Below are 18,067 nucleotides of genomic sequence, written 5' to 3' on the forward strand. Positions count from 1 at the left end.
CCGTGTGAAAACATGTCCTGTCTCCGCCTGAGCGGGCAGAGCAGTTCAGCAGGACTGTCCCTTGTGCCACAGACATCTCCCCGGGCGGGAGCTTCTGCTCCCCTCTCTTTCGTACCTTGAAAGAGAGGCTGTGTGTGTGCAGGCTCCATGTCAGCGGAGACGTTCTGGCCGACAGAGGAGGGGCTGAGAGTGGCTTTGCCAGCACCACGATCCAGCTGCTGTTCCAGCTGCAGTCGTAGACCGTTGTTCACTTGGATGATCTGCTCCAGCTGGGCTCTCAGGGCCCGTATCTCTGCCACCAGGTAGCTCAACTCACCGGGGACTTGGCAACAGGAATCTAGGCTGAAAGCTGAAAGAAGAGAGAGGGGGACATAGCATTACTGACCATGGATTTCCATGTAATAGTCAGAAGGCTTCTCTGTGACATTCCTTCCTGCCAAGGGCCCCACTGGAGGCGTAGGAGTTTGGCCACAAGTCTGTGAGACACAACCATTCTCATAGGGCACCAGGAGCAGAGCAGGGTGGTCTGTAATGAGCCTGGAATTCCCCTGAGGGTCACATTAGTCAAGCATGCCTGTGGGGCATTTGGACTGGCAGGTGAGAATCAGCATACAGTGTCTCCTGCAGGCTCTAAAGCAGGTCAGCACTGAACTGGAAAAGACTGAAGGAGGAGGGAGAGGGAGATTTGATGAATGCCATATTCGGAGAGGAAAAGCAGGAACACATAGGCCTCTTGGCAACAGGAGAAGGGAAGGCAGGAACCTTAGACCCGAGTCCAGAATTCCTAGGTGAATGTCCACCTTCTTCATGCTTCTCATCCCCGCTTTACCACATGGAAGGTAACTTACCACGTGTATTTCCACATGCAAAGATAAAAAGAGCTAATAAACAGCTCAGAATTAGACATTTCTTACCGGAAGACCTGAGAGCCACTTAGATGTTGCAAGACAGAATTAGTTTTGGATTTTACCGAGACCGTACACCTTCTGCTACCTATCCTGCTGCAGCTAGCTCATAGCTCACAATTCTCTCTGCCATGAGCTATGTGAACAGCCAAGCAGAGAGAGACTGAATATTTTGAGTATGTTTGTCATCAAATGAATATGTGGAAGAACCTATGATTTAGCTACCTTGCTGGATTCTGGCATTCAAAATCAGGAATTCTGGAGCATTAGCGGATTTGAAATGAGCTCAGGAACACCTGTGCACCAAGAGCACCGCATGAGAGGATGCACACGCACCGCATGCATGTGTGTGGGGGATCAGGATGAAGTTGCTTTGTAGATAAAGGTTCTATTACACTTTCTCTTTCCCTGGTTCCAAATTCTCGCTAACTTTTGCTTGCTTTTGGAAAAGCCTTCGCTCGCTGCCCTTTATCTTCCCAATATCACTGTATCTTTTTAATGATAATTTTTAAATTTTGAGATTATAATACAGTTATTCATTTCTCTCCTTCCCTTTCTTCCTTCCAATCCCTCTCGTGTGACCCACCTCCTCCAGTTCATGGCCTGGTGCTCTGCTTGGCTCCCATAAAGTTACTTGTCCTTATCTGTACATGTTTTCAGAGCTGACCGTTTGATGTTGGATAACCAGTTGGCAGGCTCTTCCCTGGGGAAGACTATTTATTTCTCCCTCTTTCAGCATTCCTTAGCTACCTGTGGCTCTCTGTTCAGGGCTGAGGCCTCATGACTTTCTCCCTTCCGTATGAGCATTTGGGTACTTTATCTCCTCAACTGACCCTTATCTGTTCACCTAGAAAAGTCTTTACGATTCATCCACGAGGCGCCCCAGATAAAGGTCTCCTAACTCTAGTATGTCCCACCAAACTGCATCTTTTTTTTAAATTTCATTTTTTTATTGTTTTTAATTGATCTATATATTTTTCTCTGCTCCCCTCCCTTTTTCTCCCCTCCCCCTCTACCCTCTTCCATGGTTCTCATGCTCCCAATTTACTCGGGATATCTTGTCTTTTTCTACATCCCATGTAGATTAGATCCATCTATGTCTCTCTTAGGATTCTCTTATATTGTCTAGGTTCTCTGTGATTGTGAATTGTAGGCTGGTTTTTCTTTGCTTTATGTCTAAAAGCCAATTATGAGTGAGTACATATGATATTTGTCTTTCTGGGTCTGGGTTACCTCACTCAATAAGATGTTTTTCTAGACTTATCCATTTGCCTGCAAGTTTTAAGATGTCATTGTTTCCAAACTGCATCCTAAAACTCTGTTTTCAACATGGAGCTCTCTTCTTTGAAAGTAAACCCTGGTCTTGATCTTTACGTTTTCTGTCTGCCAGCAGCTGCCCTTTCCACCCTCTGATTTCATACTCCTCTAGTACCAAGGGGCTCCCGCAGGCAGAAGGACCCACTGCACCCTAGCTCTGGGCTTCAGCCATTCATTCCAGCCTGATGCATTCTCTATAATTCAAAGTTCTAATTCATTTTCTCTTCAGCAAATTAAGGCGCTAGATCCAGCTTTAAGAAATTCAGTTTTGGGCTGCTGGTGGTGCACACCTTTAATCCCAACACTCAGGAGGCAGAGGCAGGCAGATTTCTGTGAGTTTGAGGCTAGTCTGTAAGGAAGGAAGGAAGGAAGGAGGGAGGGAAGGAGGGAGGGAGGAAGGAAGGTTTTTTGGATAAAGTCAGATCACTGTGATCCTGAATCCTTATAGGAAGGTAAGGCCTACAAGGCCAAGGGATGAGCCAACCTGGAGTCTGCCTGAGGGCCTAGCAACAGTTCCTGTCCTGATCATGCCTAGCCAATGATTGACCAGCACACAATATCAAAGGATGGGAACTCAGCCTGGGTGCTGGGAGGAGGATATAGAAGGCTCTCCCCATTGCTGAATAAATGGGTCTGCTTTGCCACTTACCTGACTCCGGGGGTCTGTGCCATTGACTCTGTACCTTCTCATCCCTTCCCTAAGGGAGCCCCTGCCTTCATTGTGATCCCCATGGTGCCAAGTCCCCCACAAACTAGCTGCATATAAGATGTGGCCTCACCACATGGACATCTTGTCCACACCACCACAGTTTCAGGGTGAGTGGGGCTAACAACAGCCTTTGCCCTACACTGTCCTTGTATAAAAAAGATTCTACCAACTTGCCTGCCTTCAAAACCATGAGCAGCCTCAGCGCCAGGCCTCCCGTTCCATGCTTTCACCATGATGCTTTTCTTCAAGCTGGTGATTTAAGTGTTTGTCTTTGCTGATCATATTACCTGATGTCAGCCCTGTGATTACCTGTTTATAACATAACTCATTATACCTTTCTCCGTTTGACCATTTTATATGATGCGGGCCCTATTATATAACCTGTTATAACTCATTAACATAATGTAACTCAGACCTTTCTCCGTCTGAGTAGGGAAACATACTTGGATTCTTAAATACTAGATTTTTATTTCAGTAGATGAAAAAAAACTGCTCAGTAATTACCTAATATTTAAACCTAGACTTGAAATGTAAGACCTATTAGTGGTGTTTCATTAGGTATTGCTTTTCCTTTGGTTTTGAGTCAGTTTCTCCCTGTGGGAAGGTGTAGTAATTAGGGCTGACAGTGATCTGTAAGTTTTTTCCCCTTTAAATAAATACCACCCTATTAATCATAATTCCAAACTGGTGTGGCATTGTTTATGACTTACGCCTTCAGGAAGGGAGGTGGGTAGACGCCCATTGTCCAGGTTGCCATGTTTGTTTTTACCACATTTAAAATCTTTTCAGTGACAGCCCAAGGACATTACTCTATTAAAACAAAAACATGCTATAATCTTACCTTGATTAGATTGTTTTTGACTATTTAAGTGGGTGAAGTATGATCCTTGGGGTCTGTCCTTAAGAGCACCCAGGCTTGGCCCACTCATGTCAACAGCCCCCCCAGCCTTGGGCTTGGCAGAGAAGAGGCAGAGAGTCCTCGTACCTTTCATGCCCGTCTTAGGGTTTCCGTAGAGTGACTCGTAGATCTGGAGCTCTGACTGCAGGGAGGCCGAGAGCTGCTGCTTCTCTTCACACTGCTGTTGCAGGAAAGCCAGCTTGTGCTGCAGCCTGCCAAGGAGAGGCAAGAGTTCGCCGGGCCATGTGGGGGACATGAGCTGTGAGCCAGCCTGTACCTGAGGCATCTTAGTCCCAGATATCAACTCTGGGGTGGGGTGGGGTGGCCAGCACTTTCACTTAGCAGAGTCTGGGCAGGTCAAGCAAATTAGCTTGAAGTCCAAGCATCAGCTCCCTTTGCTGGCAGCAGTGAAATCACCTCACAGGTCTCTCACTAGCTCTACAGTGTTCTCCATGCTGAGAGACAGACACAGGGTTTCTACTGGCATAGCAACTTAGAGCTTTTGGAGAAAGTGATGTCCTGTATCTAACAAGAAGCATGGGAATACTCTCTTGCCGGTCTCCAACAGACTGAAACCTTCATAATAGGACTTCACCTCTTGACCTTGGAATACCGAAAGTTATTCTTTTTGCTCAAAGTGGGGTCTTCCTTTTGCTCCAAGTGACCACTGTGGCAGGAACAGCGAGGGGAGACAGTGACCACGGTGGCAGGAACAGCGAGGGGAGTCGGTTTTCCAAAGGAAGAAACCACTGTTTTGTCAGTCTCACTTCTGCACTGAAAGTGGGGCCTTCCTTATCAAGGCCCCGCCTACCTGGAGTCCTTTTCCTGGAGGGATAGCCTCTCTTCCCGGAAGTGCAAGATCTCTTCCTGCTTCTCCTGCAAGTCTTCCAGCAGCTGCTGCCGCTCAGCCTTCTGCTGCTCCAGCTCTCTCTCCAGCTCCTGAAGCTGGGCTTGAGAGGCAAGCAGAGCCTCCTGCAGGCGCTCCAATTCCTGGGAGTGTCCTAGTGAGTAGGCCACAGGGGTAGTTATGTCATGGCCTAAAGCTCAACGGAAAGTCAAACCCTAAATACATGTGAGGCCGGGCGAAGAAAAGTCCTGGGCGGGGGCAGTCTGACTTAGTGGACACCACATCCTGCGGGGTGGGGGTCTCTTTCCTAGTGGTGTCTGACCCTCTGTGTAAACACATCTGCCCTTGCTTTGAGGGAAGGCAGCATGTTCCTAAAGGCCAGTGCTTTCTAGGCGCCCACAGCAGCTGCTCAACTCTCTACCTGCAGTGTTATCAAAGACCAGCACTGATTTCTTGTTTATGGTTTTCAGAATATATTTTTGTCACCATTTTGAAAATTGGGACGTTTGGTGTTTTTTGACCATGTGACATTCTTGAAGAGGATCTACAGGGACTCTTCATCTGAGGCTAGTCCATGACAACAAGTGTATCCATCTCTTACTATGTCTCACCACTGAGGCTGGTCTCCTCTCCCAGCATGCACTGGAAGATTAATCTCTCTGCCTCCCCTCATCCATCAACCTTAATTCTGTCCTGGGCCTTGCCTCTCAAATCTCTGTGTACTGGAGAAATAGCTCTTCTTGCCTTTTGCCTCCATAAGGATTCCTTCATTCTGGACTTAATACTCTCATATATTGTTCGTAGCCTTTTAATAGCCTTTCAAAGGATATTTGTAAATAAAAATAATGTGTTACTAGTCAGATACTGGTTTAATCGGGTCAATTAATACTAAAGTAATTTACCTCCCAGGCCACATGGGAAATGATGCCCACTTATAGATGATGATTAAGAAGGGTTGGAAAAGCCTTAGAGGACATGGAGACAGGAGGACCACCGGAGGGCATCCCTAAGTGAGGGAGGTAGTGAGAAGGCCGAGGAATGGAGAACAGGACCCAGACAGCTGCCCACAGCTGTACTGGTCTGGAGGCGTATGAGAGATTACAGGCATGTACACTATCTGTTGTTATGGATCCCAGTATCTGTGAGCAGGTGGAAGGGGGCAGATTCCAAACCAACAAGACAGCTGGGTAGACAGCTAGCTGGATGAATGTGGTGCGCTTTAAAAGGCATGGGCTTCCTAGAGCCATTCAGTCCCAGAACCTAGCAGCCTAAGGTCCAGGGTTGGGCTCTCTTAGGGCAGTGGTTCTCAACTTCCTAATGCTGTGACCCTTTCATACAGTTCCACATGTTGTAATGATTGCAACCATAAAATTATTTCTGTTGCTACTTTATAGCTATAATTTTGCTACTGCTATGAACCATAATGTAAATATCTGTGTTTTCTGATGGTCTTAAATGACCCTCGTGAAACGGTTGTTTGACCCCCAGAAAAGGTCTCACACATTGAGAACCATTGTCTTAGGGAATAGCCCCTTGTAGACAGATTAGTAATGTAAATCTTGGACTGGTAAATCTGGGTAGCTGTTCTATCAGCCTTCTCTTTGCTTTTCCAGCTGGTGATCATCCTGGCCAGGGTAGACACAGACCTAGGAGGAACTATAGCTTGTGATTTTGCACAACCCACCTCTGGAAGCGTGACTGAGCTGAGCCTGCAGGCTTTGGTTTTCTTCCCTTAGGGCTCTGTTTTCATTGTAGAGTTGAGGCATGGACTCCGGGCCCTGACTGTAGAAGTGAGAGGTGGAACCTGTCCCAGAAAACACATGTATGTCCCATGTAACAGATGCTTTTCCTTTCCCCCAAAGATCTGCTGTCCTGACCCAGCAGAAATCTGCGACCCTCAAGGTGTGGGATTAACTTGAGCACAGTGGCTGATGCAGAGTGATACGTGTTGGTTCTCAGAGCATGCATTCTTGTGTGTACCTAGTATGTGCAGGCATAACAATTGTGTAGGAAGCTTCTTCTCCCTCACTGACTGAGGTTGCTGTGTAGAAGGGCCAATCGCATATATGAAGGGTGACCTCCAGATGACAACATTGGCAGGGGTCGGGGCGGGGGCGGGGGACTAATGGCCTCCTAAGTGAAGTGGGTGGGAGTAGCTCTTCATCAACCTGCCTTACTGCTTACCAGTCACAAGGACACAGAGAACCAGTCAGGTACATAGAGATTAGGGACAAGAGGCCAGAGAAAGTCAGTCTCTGAACTCAGACACATCCGACAATACTGTGGCAACCGAGTGAAGAAAAGAGCATTGGAGGGCTTAGAGCGCTGTAGAGCTCTGCCTAGGGACTGTCGGCTCAGTCGGGACAGAGGCTGGGCCTCGCCTACCGCTTTCCCGGGCAGTGGAGCTGAGCCTATGCTGCAGCTGTTCCCGCAGCCGGTCGTTGACACAAATGGACTCCTCCAGGCGCTGGCGCAGGTTCCGGATCTCACCAAGATGCTCTTCCAACAGGTCGGCCCCTGCAACCATCCCAGGACAAGGCAGGAACTAGAACGCTGGCTACTAGGATAGGTGAGCTCTACTAGAGCATGCTCAGCCTGGCCCTAATATCACCTTCCTTACGCTCACGGTGTTTTCCCACCCAGGCAGCTTTGCTTAAGAAGAAGAGAACTCCTCAAGCACAGGATGGCCCCTTGCTAAGGAGAGCCCGCAGACCGCCATCCATCTACCGTAAAAAGGGAGCTATATATCACTTAGAAAGTAACTGACAGTTGGGGCAGTTAAGAGCACTGACTCTTCTTCCAGAAGACCTGGGTTCCATCCCCAGCATCCACATGGCAGCCCACAACTGTCTTTTATTTAAATTTTTTTAAATAGATTTTTATGGAGCTTTACATTTTTCTCTGCTCCCCTCCTGCCCACAGCTGTCTTAACTTCAGTTCCAGGGGCCCGACACCCACGGCAAAACACCAATGCACATAAAAAAGAAATTAAAAAAATAACAAAATAACTGACAACCCTAACTGACCTGGCAAGGTGTGCCCACCTCTTGGGTGTGGTTGGGGGGGGGGGCGGTGACCGAGAAGGTCTTACTGTCCTTTCAGCCCCTTTACTCTTACTGATATATGATTTGACAGTTCTCAGCAAAATCCATCCTTTCCCACCCAAAGGAAAGCCCTAAGGTAAAAACTACATGCCCTCAACCTACCTGTCATAGCTAGGGACCAATGCTTGAGGCTTCCCTGCATCACTTTTACTAAGACAGGAATAAGGAGTCCCCTGCATGGCTCTAGGACCCAGAAGAACCCAGAAAAGTACTCTCCAGTTACAAGCAGACCCTTTCACTTTAGGCTGTCTCTTGGGAATTCAGTTTCCTACTGTGGGAACTGAGCTCCATCGTGCTATTTGCCCCCTGAGCTACAACCCTCCACTTGGTATGATGGGGTTTTGTGCACAGGACATATTTGAGGGATGGAGAAGTTGTATCCTGTCTATATTTCCCTTCTGAAGAAAGCAAGTCCCAGATCTGTGTGTTACCTGTGGGTTTGGAGTTCAGCTGGTACAATGAGGAGCCTGAGGACAGGTCCCCAGAGATGCTCCCTTTCTGAGGCCTCATCATGTCCCACTGGCCGCTGCCACCCAGGTAGCTAGGCTCTGGGATTCCGCCCAGCTCTATGATGCCCCTTGCAGGAGAGTGGGGCTGAGCGGGGTTGAGGTAGCGGGAAGAGCTAGCTTCTGGATGGCTGCTCAGCTGTGTGGCCGTGGAGGCAGGAGGAGCCATGCTAACACCTGGACAGAAGGAAACACAAGGGAGAAACGAACGGTATCAGAAGCCAAGAACCGTGAGGACACTGAGAGCACTGAGAAGAGAGACTAGCGGTGGATATGAGGGATGTCGGTAACCCAGTTCATCGCAGGGTATGGGTTCGGTGAAAACTCAAAACCTTAAGCCTGACTTTCCCCATCTGCATTTCCTAGAGTGAGACGCCGAGAGGCAAAGGATAATGAGAGATCTGAAATCACTTGGGCATGCAAAGGAAAAGCTCAGGGCGCCATTTCTGAGTCCTACTGATAGGTCCTTGTGATAGAATTCAGGAAAGTTCTGGAAGTAGGAGTCATTCCAAAGTTAGGGGTAAAGAATGTGCTGGGCTCTCTGACTGGTCACACCCACAAACGGGAGTATGTATCTGCCTGCATTCGCCATCCCCAGAGCGAAACGTTAGTCAATCTTTGCATGCCTCCTTCAGGGAGACGGGTATAAAATCCAGTTAGATGTTTCCAGATTAAAGAACTCTTTGCTTGGGTTGGGAAAACCCTGTAAGGAAAGTTGTGATTTGAATCTCTCACCCCCGCTCCAAGATTTGACACACTACAGTGTGTCATCCAACCTTAAAGAATCATCAAACATGTTTCAAGGAGGATGCTGGGGCCTCTTCTGTCCTAGGATGATACTTTCAGAGACCCTATGTGACCACAGGTATCTCCTTGCGCCCCTCAAGCAGTGGCAAGCGTTCAGTGAAATCCTGTGCAGCCTGTGTCTGACCTCTCTTGAGGGTGTCTGAAAGGAGGGTCCCTACGCAGAGTTTATATTCCTGCTTCTGTTTTTAAAGTCTAGATTAGGGAGCGGGTGCAAAGAGGAGCACAGGACTATAGTTCAGACCATGTGGTGGGTTGGTTTCTTCCAATGATTATCAACACGGGGCAAAGAGACAGGCAACTCCCTCTAAGCAAACAGGGATGAAGAAACGAGTCCATCATCTCCTCCAAGCTGTTCAGACTCTGAGCGAGGATTAGTATAAGGGCTATTTGGCCAGCTTTTATCCTCAGTTATAACTGCTTCTCTGATTGGGCTACATGCTAGAATCGCCCGTGGGAATGTAGACACACACACACGCACACACACTGTTTTATGCACAGGAGTCTCCTATTCTTTCATGAAGATCTGTTGACAACCATGAAAAGACAAAAGGAAAAGGATAGAGGGAAGGAAATGGAAGCCAAAGAATACCATGCCATTTTGACATGGGGCATGTTTGCTGGTGTCACAACTGTTGATGGAGTTGTTTTAGGTCCTAAGTCCTAGCCCATCCACGGGTCTCTAAAGAGAATAGGTGTGGAAAATCACCAGCGTGTTTCCACTGGGTCCAACCTACAGCTCAGGCAGCAGGGCAACTGCACCCTAGCACAAAGGTCTGGGGAGACCAGGAGCAGGGCACAGGCTCCCAGTCCATGCTGTCCACGGGGCAGTGTCCTGGAGTGTTAGCCGCCTGCTCTAACTCAGTGCCCTGCACAGGGCTCTTGTGAGGCTCTGGCAAGACCACAGGCGTGTTAGGTAAGCCCTGTACTGATGCTCAAAGGTTTATTCCCTTAGATTTCAGAGCCCACAGACTTGGCACACTAGATAAATTATCCATTTTCAGGGTTGATTAAAAAGAAGCAGGAGCGGGGGCCCTGATCCAAATGCCCTTAGGGGCTTTACAGATAGAAACTCTTGGGCTCTGATCTGTGGTCAGTCAATTCTCTAGGTGTGGAGAATCTCTGTTAATCTCTGGCTCACTCAAGTTCTCTTGCAGGCATAGCATGTGACTTCAGGGAAGTTCTCAAACCCTTTCTAGGTGACTCTAAAAATCATTACTACAAAGTGCTTCTGTTTTCCTACCCTAAAGTGATTCTGTGCATAAAGTCTTACAACGAGGCATCCAGTGCATGCACAGCAGACCCTTTCTGCGAGCTCTGCAGTCACATGCGTTTAAACCACCTATGGGCTCAGAGGACAGAATTCACAACAGCTGTTTGTCACGGCCAGTGGTTACGGCTCTATCCATCTACGTGTCCTGTTTCCTGTTTGGGGGGGGGGCAGAATGAACTTGAACCATAAGGGGGCTCTACCCCACTCTGCTTCTGAATCTCGACATCATCCTTTGTATCCCAAGCTGATGATATTGGGGATTCAATGTCATTTAGAGCAGTCTGCAGCAAGATATGCAGTGACCCCACAAAGCCGTCCATGCACGGGGCCACCCTGCCAGGGCAAAGCATAAGTGCTTTATCCCGCCTGCCGTTAAGCAGTTCCCGGACTTCCAGGGGTGCACGCTGCCAGACTGTGTTGTGCCTAACTCTGTTAGCAGTCTGTGAGCACTAGGTCGAAAGTGTCTGAACCCCTCCTGTAGCTGATGGGACACACCCCAGGGACAACAGCAGCCGCATTTCAGACAAGAAGCGAGCAAGCTTCCCCTCCATCTGCCACCTGGGACCTGTGCCTAGTCTTCCCTTCACCCCCATCCAGCCAAAGCCATGCAGAGCAGCACTGTGTGGGCCGCCACGCATCAGCACACCAAGGCAGCAGTGCTCACTTCTTTCTCCCAGCTGCTTCTGCAGCATCTGCAGCTCCTGTTGAGCCTCGGCCAAGGACACCGCTGGTGCCTCACAGCAACCGAGAAGGGGAGGGCCAGAGGGCCTGAAAGGCAGGAAGCTGGGTGGAGCTGAGCGCATTGGTGTCTGGGAAAGGCTAGCCGGCTTGGGTGTGCAGTTAAAATGAAAGCCTAGAAATAAAGAGTTAGGGAGAAAGGAGACATTATTAGAGGAAAAAAGTAAGAGAAGAAACAGGGGAGACAGATCGTTTCCTCATCAGATGGGGTCTGTCATGTGGCCAGCACTTAATGTGGTACAGGCTAAGCCAGCAAGGCCAAGTATTATCCCTGAGAAGCAGCCTGGCAGGTGTCTTTGCCAGGCTTGCCTGTATTTATAGCCTCTGCTTAATCCGGAGGCAACTGGCTCCAGAGGCAAGTCAGGATGACTATGCTTATTTCCTCAAAGGCCCCGGGATGCTGGTCATAGCATGTACCAGCCCCAGCCCCTCTCTCTGAGAAAAGACCATCGACTCATCCAGAACTCCTTTTGTGACTGTGTTAGCAACATCCTGAGGGCGCAGGCTAGACCAGGTATTACTAGTAGGTACAGTGTGGGACTCTGGATTTCTGAAGCTTGCTCCCACCAAAGCAATGTGTTCATCCACAAGATGAGAAACAGCCAAGGTGGCATGGCTGAGATGGTGGCTTGCAAACCTGTCTGAGAATAATATTTAATATTTTCATTAGCTTAGAAGCTAATAAAATGGGCTTCATTGAGGCATTTCTAAACGTGTATGTGATATACTTTGATCGTATATTCCCAAGAGGGTACTGTCTTGTTTGTCTTCCTTCCTTTTCCCAGCCCTTTCTTAAAAGGCTCCACCTCCTCTCTTGCATTTTCTTTCCTCCCCCTCCTTTGACAGGATCTTACTATGCAGTGCATACCAGCCCCAAGGGCTGGGTTGGAAGTGTGCACCACCACCTCCATACACACAGACTGTCTTAGTGCATAGTAGTAGAATGATAAACTCTTTGAATAGGACCCAGAAGTTTAATTAAAAAGTCTTTTCCCCCAGTGATCCATGGAGTCCATGTGTAGCCAAATCTTTAGAAACACTATGAAAGTCTAGTGTTTTAATCTGTTTCTTTTTTCCAGTGGGGAGAAGGGCAGAAATCAATACTATCCTAAAGAGGATGTCTATTTTTTCTTTCTTTTAGATTTATTTATTATATATACAGTGTTCTGCCTGCATGCATGCAGGCCAGAAGAGGGCACCAGATCTCATTATGGATGGTTGTGAGCCACCATGTGGTTCCTGGGAATTGAACTCAGGACCTTTGGGAGAGCAGTCAGTGCTCTTAACCTCTGAGCCATCTCTCCAGCCCCTAAAGAGGGTGTCTTATGTGGGAGATATGACTACATGTACAATACATCATTGGTCCCGCGGTGCTGATATTGTTTCAGAGTGATACTGTAGACACGCAAACTGCCTAGAGTCCCAGTCCAGGCATCATTTAGGAAGGCGCTATGATGTTAAAACCCCTGGCCGTAGGCTCTCTTTGAGCTGAAAGCGTTAGGTAGATTGTGGATACTCTGGGTGAGTAGCCCATCCTCCGTGATCTCAGTCCAGCTGCTGCTCACTCAGACCCAGAACCACAGAGTCCAGGCTCAGGTGGGAGAACGATTGGGAAGGGTGAAGGTGGCATAAAATAGGACTGTGCTCTGGGGGAATCAGACCTCATCACACACTCCATGGAGGTAGCCAGCCATAGAGAACGGCAGGGAGTGGGGACTGACCTTTCTCTGCCATCTCGGAAGCAGAACTGTGAGTGATCAATGAACTACTTCTAGCTATGCTGAGACATGAAAGCTAGTGCCCCCTCTCACTGTCTCTAGGACATGCGCCATGTCCATACTCTGGACTCCTAACCCATCATAAATCCATCGACGGCAATACAAAAGAAACAGCACTTAGTTATGACGTTAGCTGTATCACCAATGCGAAAAGGCATTGTACCAGATAAGTAGGCAGCATGAATAGGATTAACAGATGTGAGTTTCCTTATGTTCTTTGCTACTGTAATCCTATAAAAATGTGTGCCTGTTTTCTCCAGGATGAGTTAGAGAAAGAAATGAAGATACTTATTAAAAAGGGTTAGTCGACTCCTAGTCAAAACCAGTTCATAGATCAAGGCTTATTGGAGATTTCTTGTTTTCTAATTTTTAAAAATCACATACAGATGGTGAACGAGACTAGCCTCCCGATTTGCCTAGAATGGAACGGATTTAGGCTTCTACCAGCTTCCACCCTTATCCCTGGCGGAAAACCAAGCCGGCTGCTGGGAGAGCTGGATCTACTGCCCCACTGGCCGTTGCATACCTGGATGGGCCTGGCTGGCCTCCTTGAGGGGATTCTGAGGAGTTGGCAAGCTGATGGGGCTGTTGCTGGACTCGACCTTGAGCCCCTGAGATGCACTGGATGCTGATGGTTTGGAAGACAACACAGCGGAATGACTCGAATGATGGATGGACTCTACAAAACCCGTGAATGAGAGAAAATGTTTGATGTTCTACGGAGAACGGGAACCCAGGCCTTATATCATCCGGGAATACCAGGGCCAGAGGCTGGCTGTTGTGAACCGCCCTAAGGACAAGGGTCATTTGCATTGTGCATTTTCTCACTTTTAGGTAGCTCCTTCAGTAAGGGAACCACCTTTGGGGCGACAGAGTTGAGAACCTGGAAACCCTGACGTTGCCCCCCTGGCAGCATCCGTGAAAGCCCACAGATACTCAGGGGCCACTATGCAGAAACTGCAAGGACTTGAGGTGGTTTTACCTTAAGGAAGGAAGCCCCTCAAATGATTCAGTGAGCAGTAAAGGCGGGCCACCGGCTTCTCACTCGGGATTATACGTCATCATGTACATGATGGCAGAACTCAGAGTGGCAGAATTACTTACAAAGCCAGTGACAGAGCAAGGATCTACCCCATGGGAGCCCGTGCTTGGCACTTGGTCCCGGAGCCATGTTCCATTCAGCCTGATACACAGAGCGGATTATAAGGCCTGGATCCCAAGGTCTCCTCTCCGTCTAGACACAGAAGGTGCCACTCCGATAGTGGAGGCTACCTGAGTGACCAGGCGAAGGCTTCTTGTCCTCATAGTGTGTGTACTCGCTGGCTACATCCATGTCGGAGCAGGATTCGATCTCGTCAGACAGAAAGGAGGTGCTGCTGGCAGAGCGCTGGGAGTCGGAGAGGGTGTGACTGCTGCGGGGTGAGAGGGACCGGGTGTCCAGCTTGGCCTGTAGGACTTCAATGACTTTCTCCTTCTCCTGGAGCTCCCTGCTGAGTCTGGCGGAAAGAGGAGCAGGCCATGGGTGAAACCAAGGTCACCAAGACCAGCTAGTCTTCTCTGGAGCCCATGGGAGACCCGTGTCAGCCATGGGCGCCATTCTGTAGAGAATAGGAAAGGAACACATTTCTGACTGGGTACGTGTGGTGTACATGGATAGAGAGCAGTAGCCACACAGTGCCCAGGCCACATGCCGACATCAGCAGAGGCACGGCCAGACCTTGAATGCGCGACTGCTTAATAGGTGGTCCCTAAAACATGGGCAGTCTGAGGACTATTAGCATCTCCGACAAGTATAAAAATTAAAAGGAAGTCTCTGAAAATGTGGAGTGAACATTGTCTCGACATTTGAAAGTTGGATAAGTGGCATCATCTTGGTTTGCGTGTAGGCCCTCCATGTGTCTGTGAGATGAGAAACAAGACCAAAAAGAACCCCAGACACCACGGCCTTCACCATAGATATTCTGAGAAGTGCTGTCGTGATCTGGGTGTAAACAGGATGCAAAGAGCTCAAACCAGTGGTCACAAATGACCCGAGTCAGTGTCTTCGAGAGCAGGACCATCTGAATGTTTGCTCTAAGGCAACACTGTTGCCTTCCTGGGACCAACAAATGACCCCGAGTCAGTCTCTTTGAGTCAGTCTCTTCGTGAGCATTACCAATTGAATGTTTCCCTAAAGCTACAACTGTTGCCTTCCTGGGACCCACACCATCTCTGCCCCTCTCTCCTCATACTGTCACAGAATTCTTTCTCCAAGGAAATAAAATGACTGACTACTGAGTTAGCTGCTAATAAAGCACAGGGCAGGCCAGCCTAGCAGGAAGTTCATGGGGCAGGAGGCGTAGGCAAGGGGAAAGACTCTTGAGACACACATAGCTCATCCATGAGTCAGACTGCTTCTAGCTTACCACGCCTGAGGCATTACTGTGGCAATAAAATTATATCAAAAGAAAAGAACGAATTTGGAAAAAACAGTAAGTGTTCAATGAACAAATGAACTAATCTCATTCAGTTTCCCATCCTGGTCTGTGCGCTCAGGACCACCCTGCCCGGGTTCCTCTACCAGACTGTCTTCTGAATTACCTGAGGGCCAGCGGCTCAAGCCCAGCTTCTTCTTTCTCACTCTTATGATCCTCTGAAAATCAAATTTAGAGAGTGACAGAAGTTAAACAGGTCGCAGATGTGCATAGAAAACACAGGTTCCACTAGGGCATAGAATAGTGATTATGCCACACATAAGTTAGGAAGATTATTATTTTTCTTTTTTTATTGATTTTATTGAGCTCTACATTTTCCTCTGCTCCCCTCCCTGTTTCTCCCCTCCCCTTCAACCCTCTCCCATGGTCCCCATGCTCCCAATTTACTCAGGAGATCTTGTCTTTTTCTATAGGAAGATTATTTTTGAGTGCTCAAATTATGTATGTGTGTGTGCAGGTGTGTGCGTGTATGTGTGTGTGTGTACACGTGTGTGCATGTGTGCATACTTGCGGAGGCCAGGGGGCAACCTTGGTATTATTATTATTATTATTATTATTATTATGGTTTTTCAAGACAGGGTTACTCTGTAGCTTTGGAGCCTTTCCTGGAACTTGCTCTTGTAAACCAGGCTGTTCTTGAACTCACAGAGATCCACCTGCTTCTGCCTCCCAGTGCTGGGATTAAAGGCGTAACCTTGGTATTATTGCTCAGAGGAACCACCCACCATTTTCTTCCGTGTTTTCTGAGACAGTCTCTCACTGAACTGGGACTCACCAGCTAAGCCAGGCTGTCTGGTCAGCAAGCCCAGGAGACCCATCTGATGTGGGAGTGTCATATATCAATCTGTTGATTTCATTGGTTAAGCAATAAAGAAACTGCTTGGCCCTGATAGGTTAAAACATAGGTGGGAGGAGTAAACAGAATAGAAGGCTGGGAGAAAGAAGCTGAGTCAGTGGGTCGCCATGATTCTCCCACTCCAGACAGGCGCAGGTTAAGATCATTCCTGGTAAGCCAGCTTGTGGGCTACACAGATTATAAGAAATGGGCTAGTCCAGGTGCGAGAGTTAGCCGAGAAAAGGCTAGATATAATGGGCCAAGCGGTGTTTAAAAGAATACAGTTTCCGTGTAATTATTTCGGGCATAAGCTAGCCGTGCGGGCGGCCGGGTGCCTGGGAAGCAGCCCGCCGCTCGTATTACAACACCCATCTGTCTCTGGCTCCTCGGGGCTATGATTACAAGTGTGTGTGTGTTACCATATGCAGGTTTGCGTATGTAGATTCTGGGGACTGAACTCACGTCTTCTTGCTTGCACGGCAAGCACTTACAGACCGAGCTCCTTCCCCAGCTGTGGACTATGTCTTTTTTTATCATTATAAATTAACCGTACAAAACAAAGGGTGTCATAGTGAGACGGCCACAGACGTACATGAGATCCTTTGATCATAAAGTCCTCTGTGACTCACACTTATCCTCACCCCTCCTGCTGGGCCCCCTCCTGTACCCCAGTAACCTGTCTCCTGCTTCCATGCTCCTAGTTATTATAACATCTTGGTTGTCTCCTGACTCCACTCGTGGGTGAACACCTGTGATAATCCTTAGAGAGGCAAGCAGGCAGCTCACCGAAGCTCGCCAGGGAGGCTACCCCTGACCTGGCTCACAGCCATGCCTTCATATGCCCAAATTGGGGCTAAAGACCAAAATATATTTTATCTCACTGGTCACCAGACCCATCCCCATCTCTTCTCTGTAATACTCCAGTCTCCACATTTGGTGGCAGCCTGGCTTCTACACACACAGCCGTGCGACCACCGACTCTTACATACATATCAACCTTCTTTTGTATCTGAGACGACAAGTCCTTTTTCCGGTAGGTGGACCCAAATTCATAATTTTGCATGTTGACCTCTTGAGTCTGGGTACTATAGGAGCTGTAATGGCTATAATGGCTGTGCCTGATGCTGCTCGTGGGAGTCCTAATTCAGAAATGACCCTCGAGACAGGAAGGACCCTGGGTACTGGGACAGAATATCCTGCTGTGGGGGACTGGTAGCCACCCGAGCCTAGGACAGTGCCAGTGGCCAACTTACTGGTGCTGAGTTTGCTGGTGAGTCTCTCCGTCAGCTGGCCCCCTTGGGCAAGCTGCTCTCTGAAACTCTGGCCCAGGTAGTAGTCAATGTCGTTGCTCCTGAGGAGCTCCTCAAAGGACTTTACTGTATCCTTTGCGTGTTGGGTCAGAAGATAACAAATACCCCGTCCTTCTCGGATTTTTTGACGCAGATATGACAGTTCTCGGGCCTGATCCTGGATCAACGAATCGTATTTTCTAGTGCAGGAAAGAGAGGGGAGAGGAAGAATGAGGAAAGAGCGAGCGCTGAGTTATGGGGCTTCCTGAGAGAAACCGCTGTGCGACCACACCTAAGCACCCCCCGCCTCAGGAGTCATATGATCCACGCTGAGAAGCTACGGCACCAAAACGTTTAGGAGGCCGCTGCTCTCAACTCTTCTAGAACGTTCGTCATATTCAAAACTAAACCGTAAGTTCTGTGAGAGTAAATAAAATCCCATATTTTACATCCCATACAGCTCCAATATAGTGTGGACACACAGTAGATACTCTATAAATACTTAGAAATTTTAAATCCTAAGCCTACGATATATAGGACTTTCTCTATCTCGTACATCAAATACTGTCCGATGCACGAATTTCTTCTAT

At 48.3% G+C, this 18,067-nt stretch overlaps 1 protein-coding gene across 11 annotated transcripts in view; it reads right to left on the bottom strand.

Annotated features, from left to right (window-relative positions):
• Positions 1–18,067, bottom strand: part of LOC121437847 (myomegalin-like) — a 209,651-nt gene that overhangs the window by 7,640 nt on the left and 183,944 nt on the right. For 8 of the 11 annotated variants that reach the window (XR_005973014.1, XM_041637935.1, XM_041637926.1 and 5 more), the window contains 11 exons: positions 17,442–17,677; positions 15,460–15,511; positions 14,152–14,375; positions 13,406–13,558; positions 11,028–11,216; positions 8,212–8,463; positions 7,062–7,193; positions 6,361–6,480; positions 4,641–4,830; positions 3,917–4,041; positions 116–349 (listed from right to left, as the gene is read on the bottom strand). Coding sequence is in view for 10 of the 11 variants with exons in the window: in XM_041637935.1 (XP_041493869.1) it covers positions 116–349; positions 3,917–4,041; positions 4,641–4,830; positions 6,361–6,480; positions 7,062–7,193; positions 8,212–8,463; positions 11,028–11,216; positions 13,406–13,558; positions 14,152–14,375; positions 15,460–15,511; positions 17,442–17,677 (1,907 nt within the window). In the remaining variant the exon portion in view is untranslated. The remainder of the gene's footprint in view (positions 1–115; positions 350–3,916; positions 4,042–4,640; positions 4,831–6,360; positions 6,481–7,061; positions 7,194–8,211; positions 8,464–11,027; positions 11,217–13,405; positions 13,559–14,151; positions 14,376–15,459; positions 15,512–17,441; positions 17,678–18,067) is intronic. The other 3 variants (XM_041637929.1, XM_041637932.1, XM_041637924.1) reach the window with 1 other exon arrangement.

The sequence above is a fragment of the Microtus oregoni genome, unplaced genomic scaffold, assembly GCF_018167655.1.
Source record: "Microtus oregoni isolate MIOR12 unplaced genomic scaffold, Mior012 000054F_ref0000373, whole genome shotgun sequence".
Classification (NCBI taxonomy): domain Eukaryota; kingdom Metazoa; phylum Chordata; class Mammalia; order Rodentia; family Cricetidae; genus Microtus; species Microtus oregoni.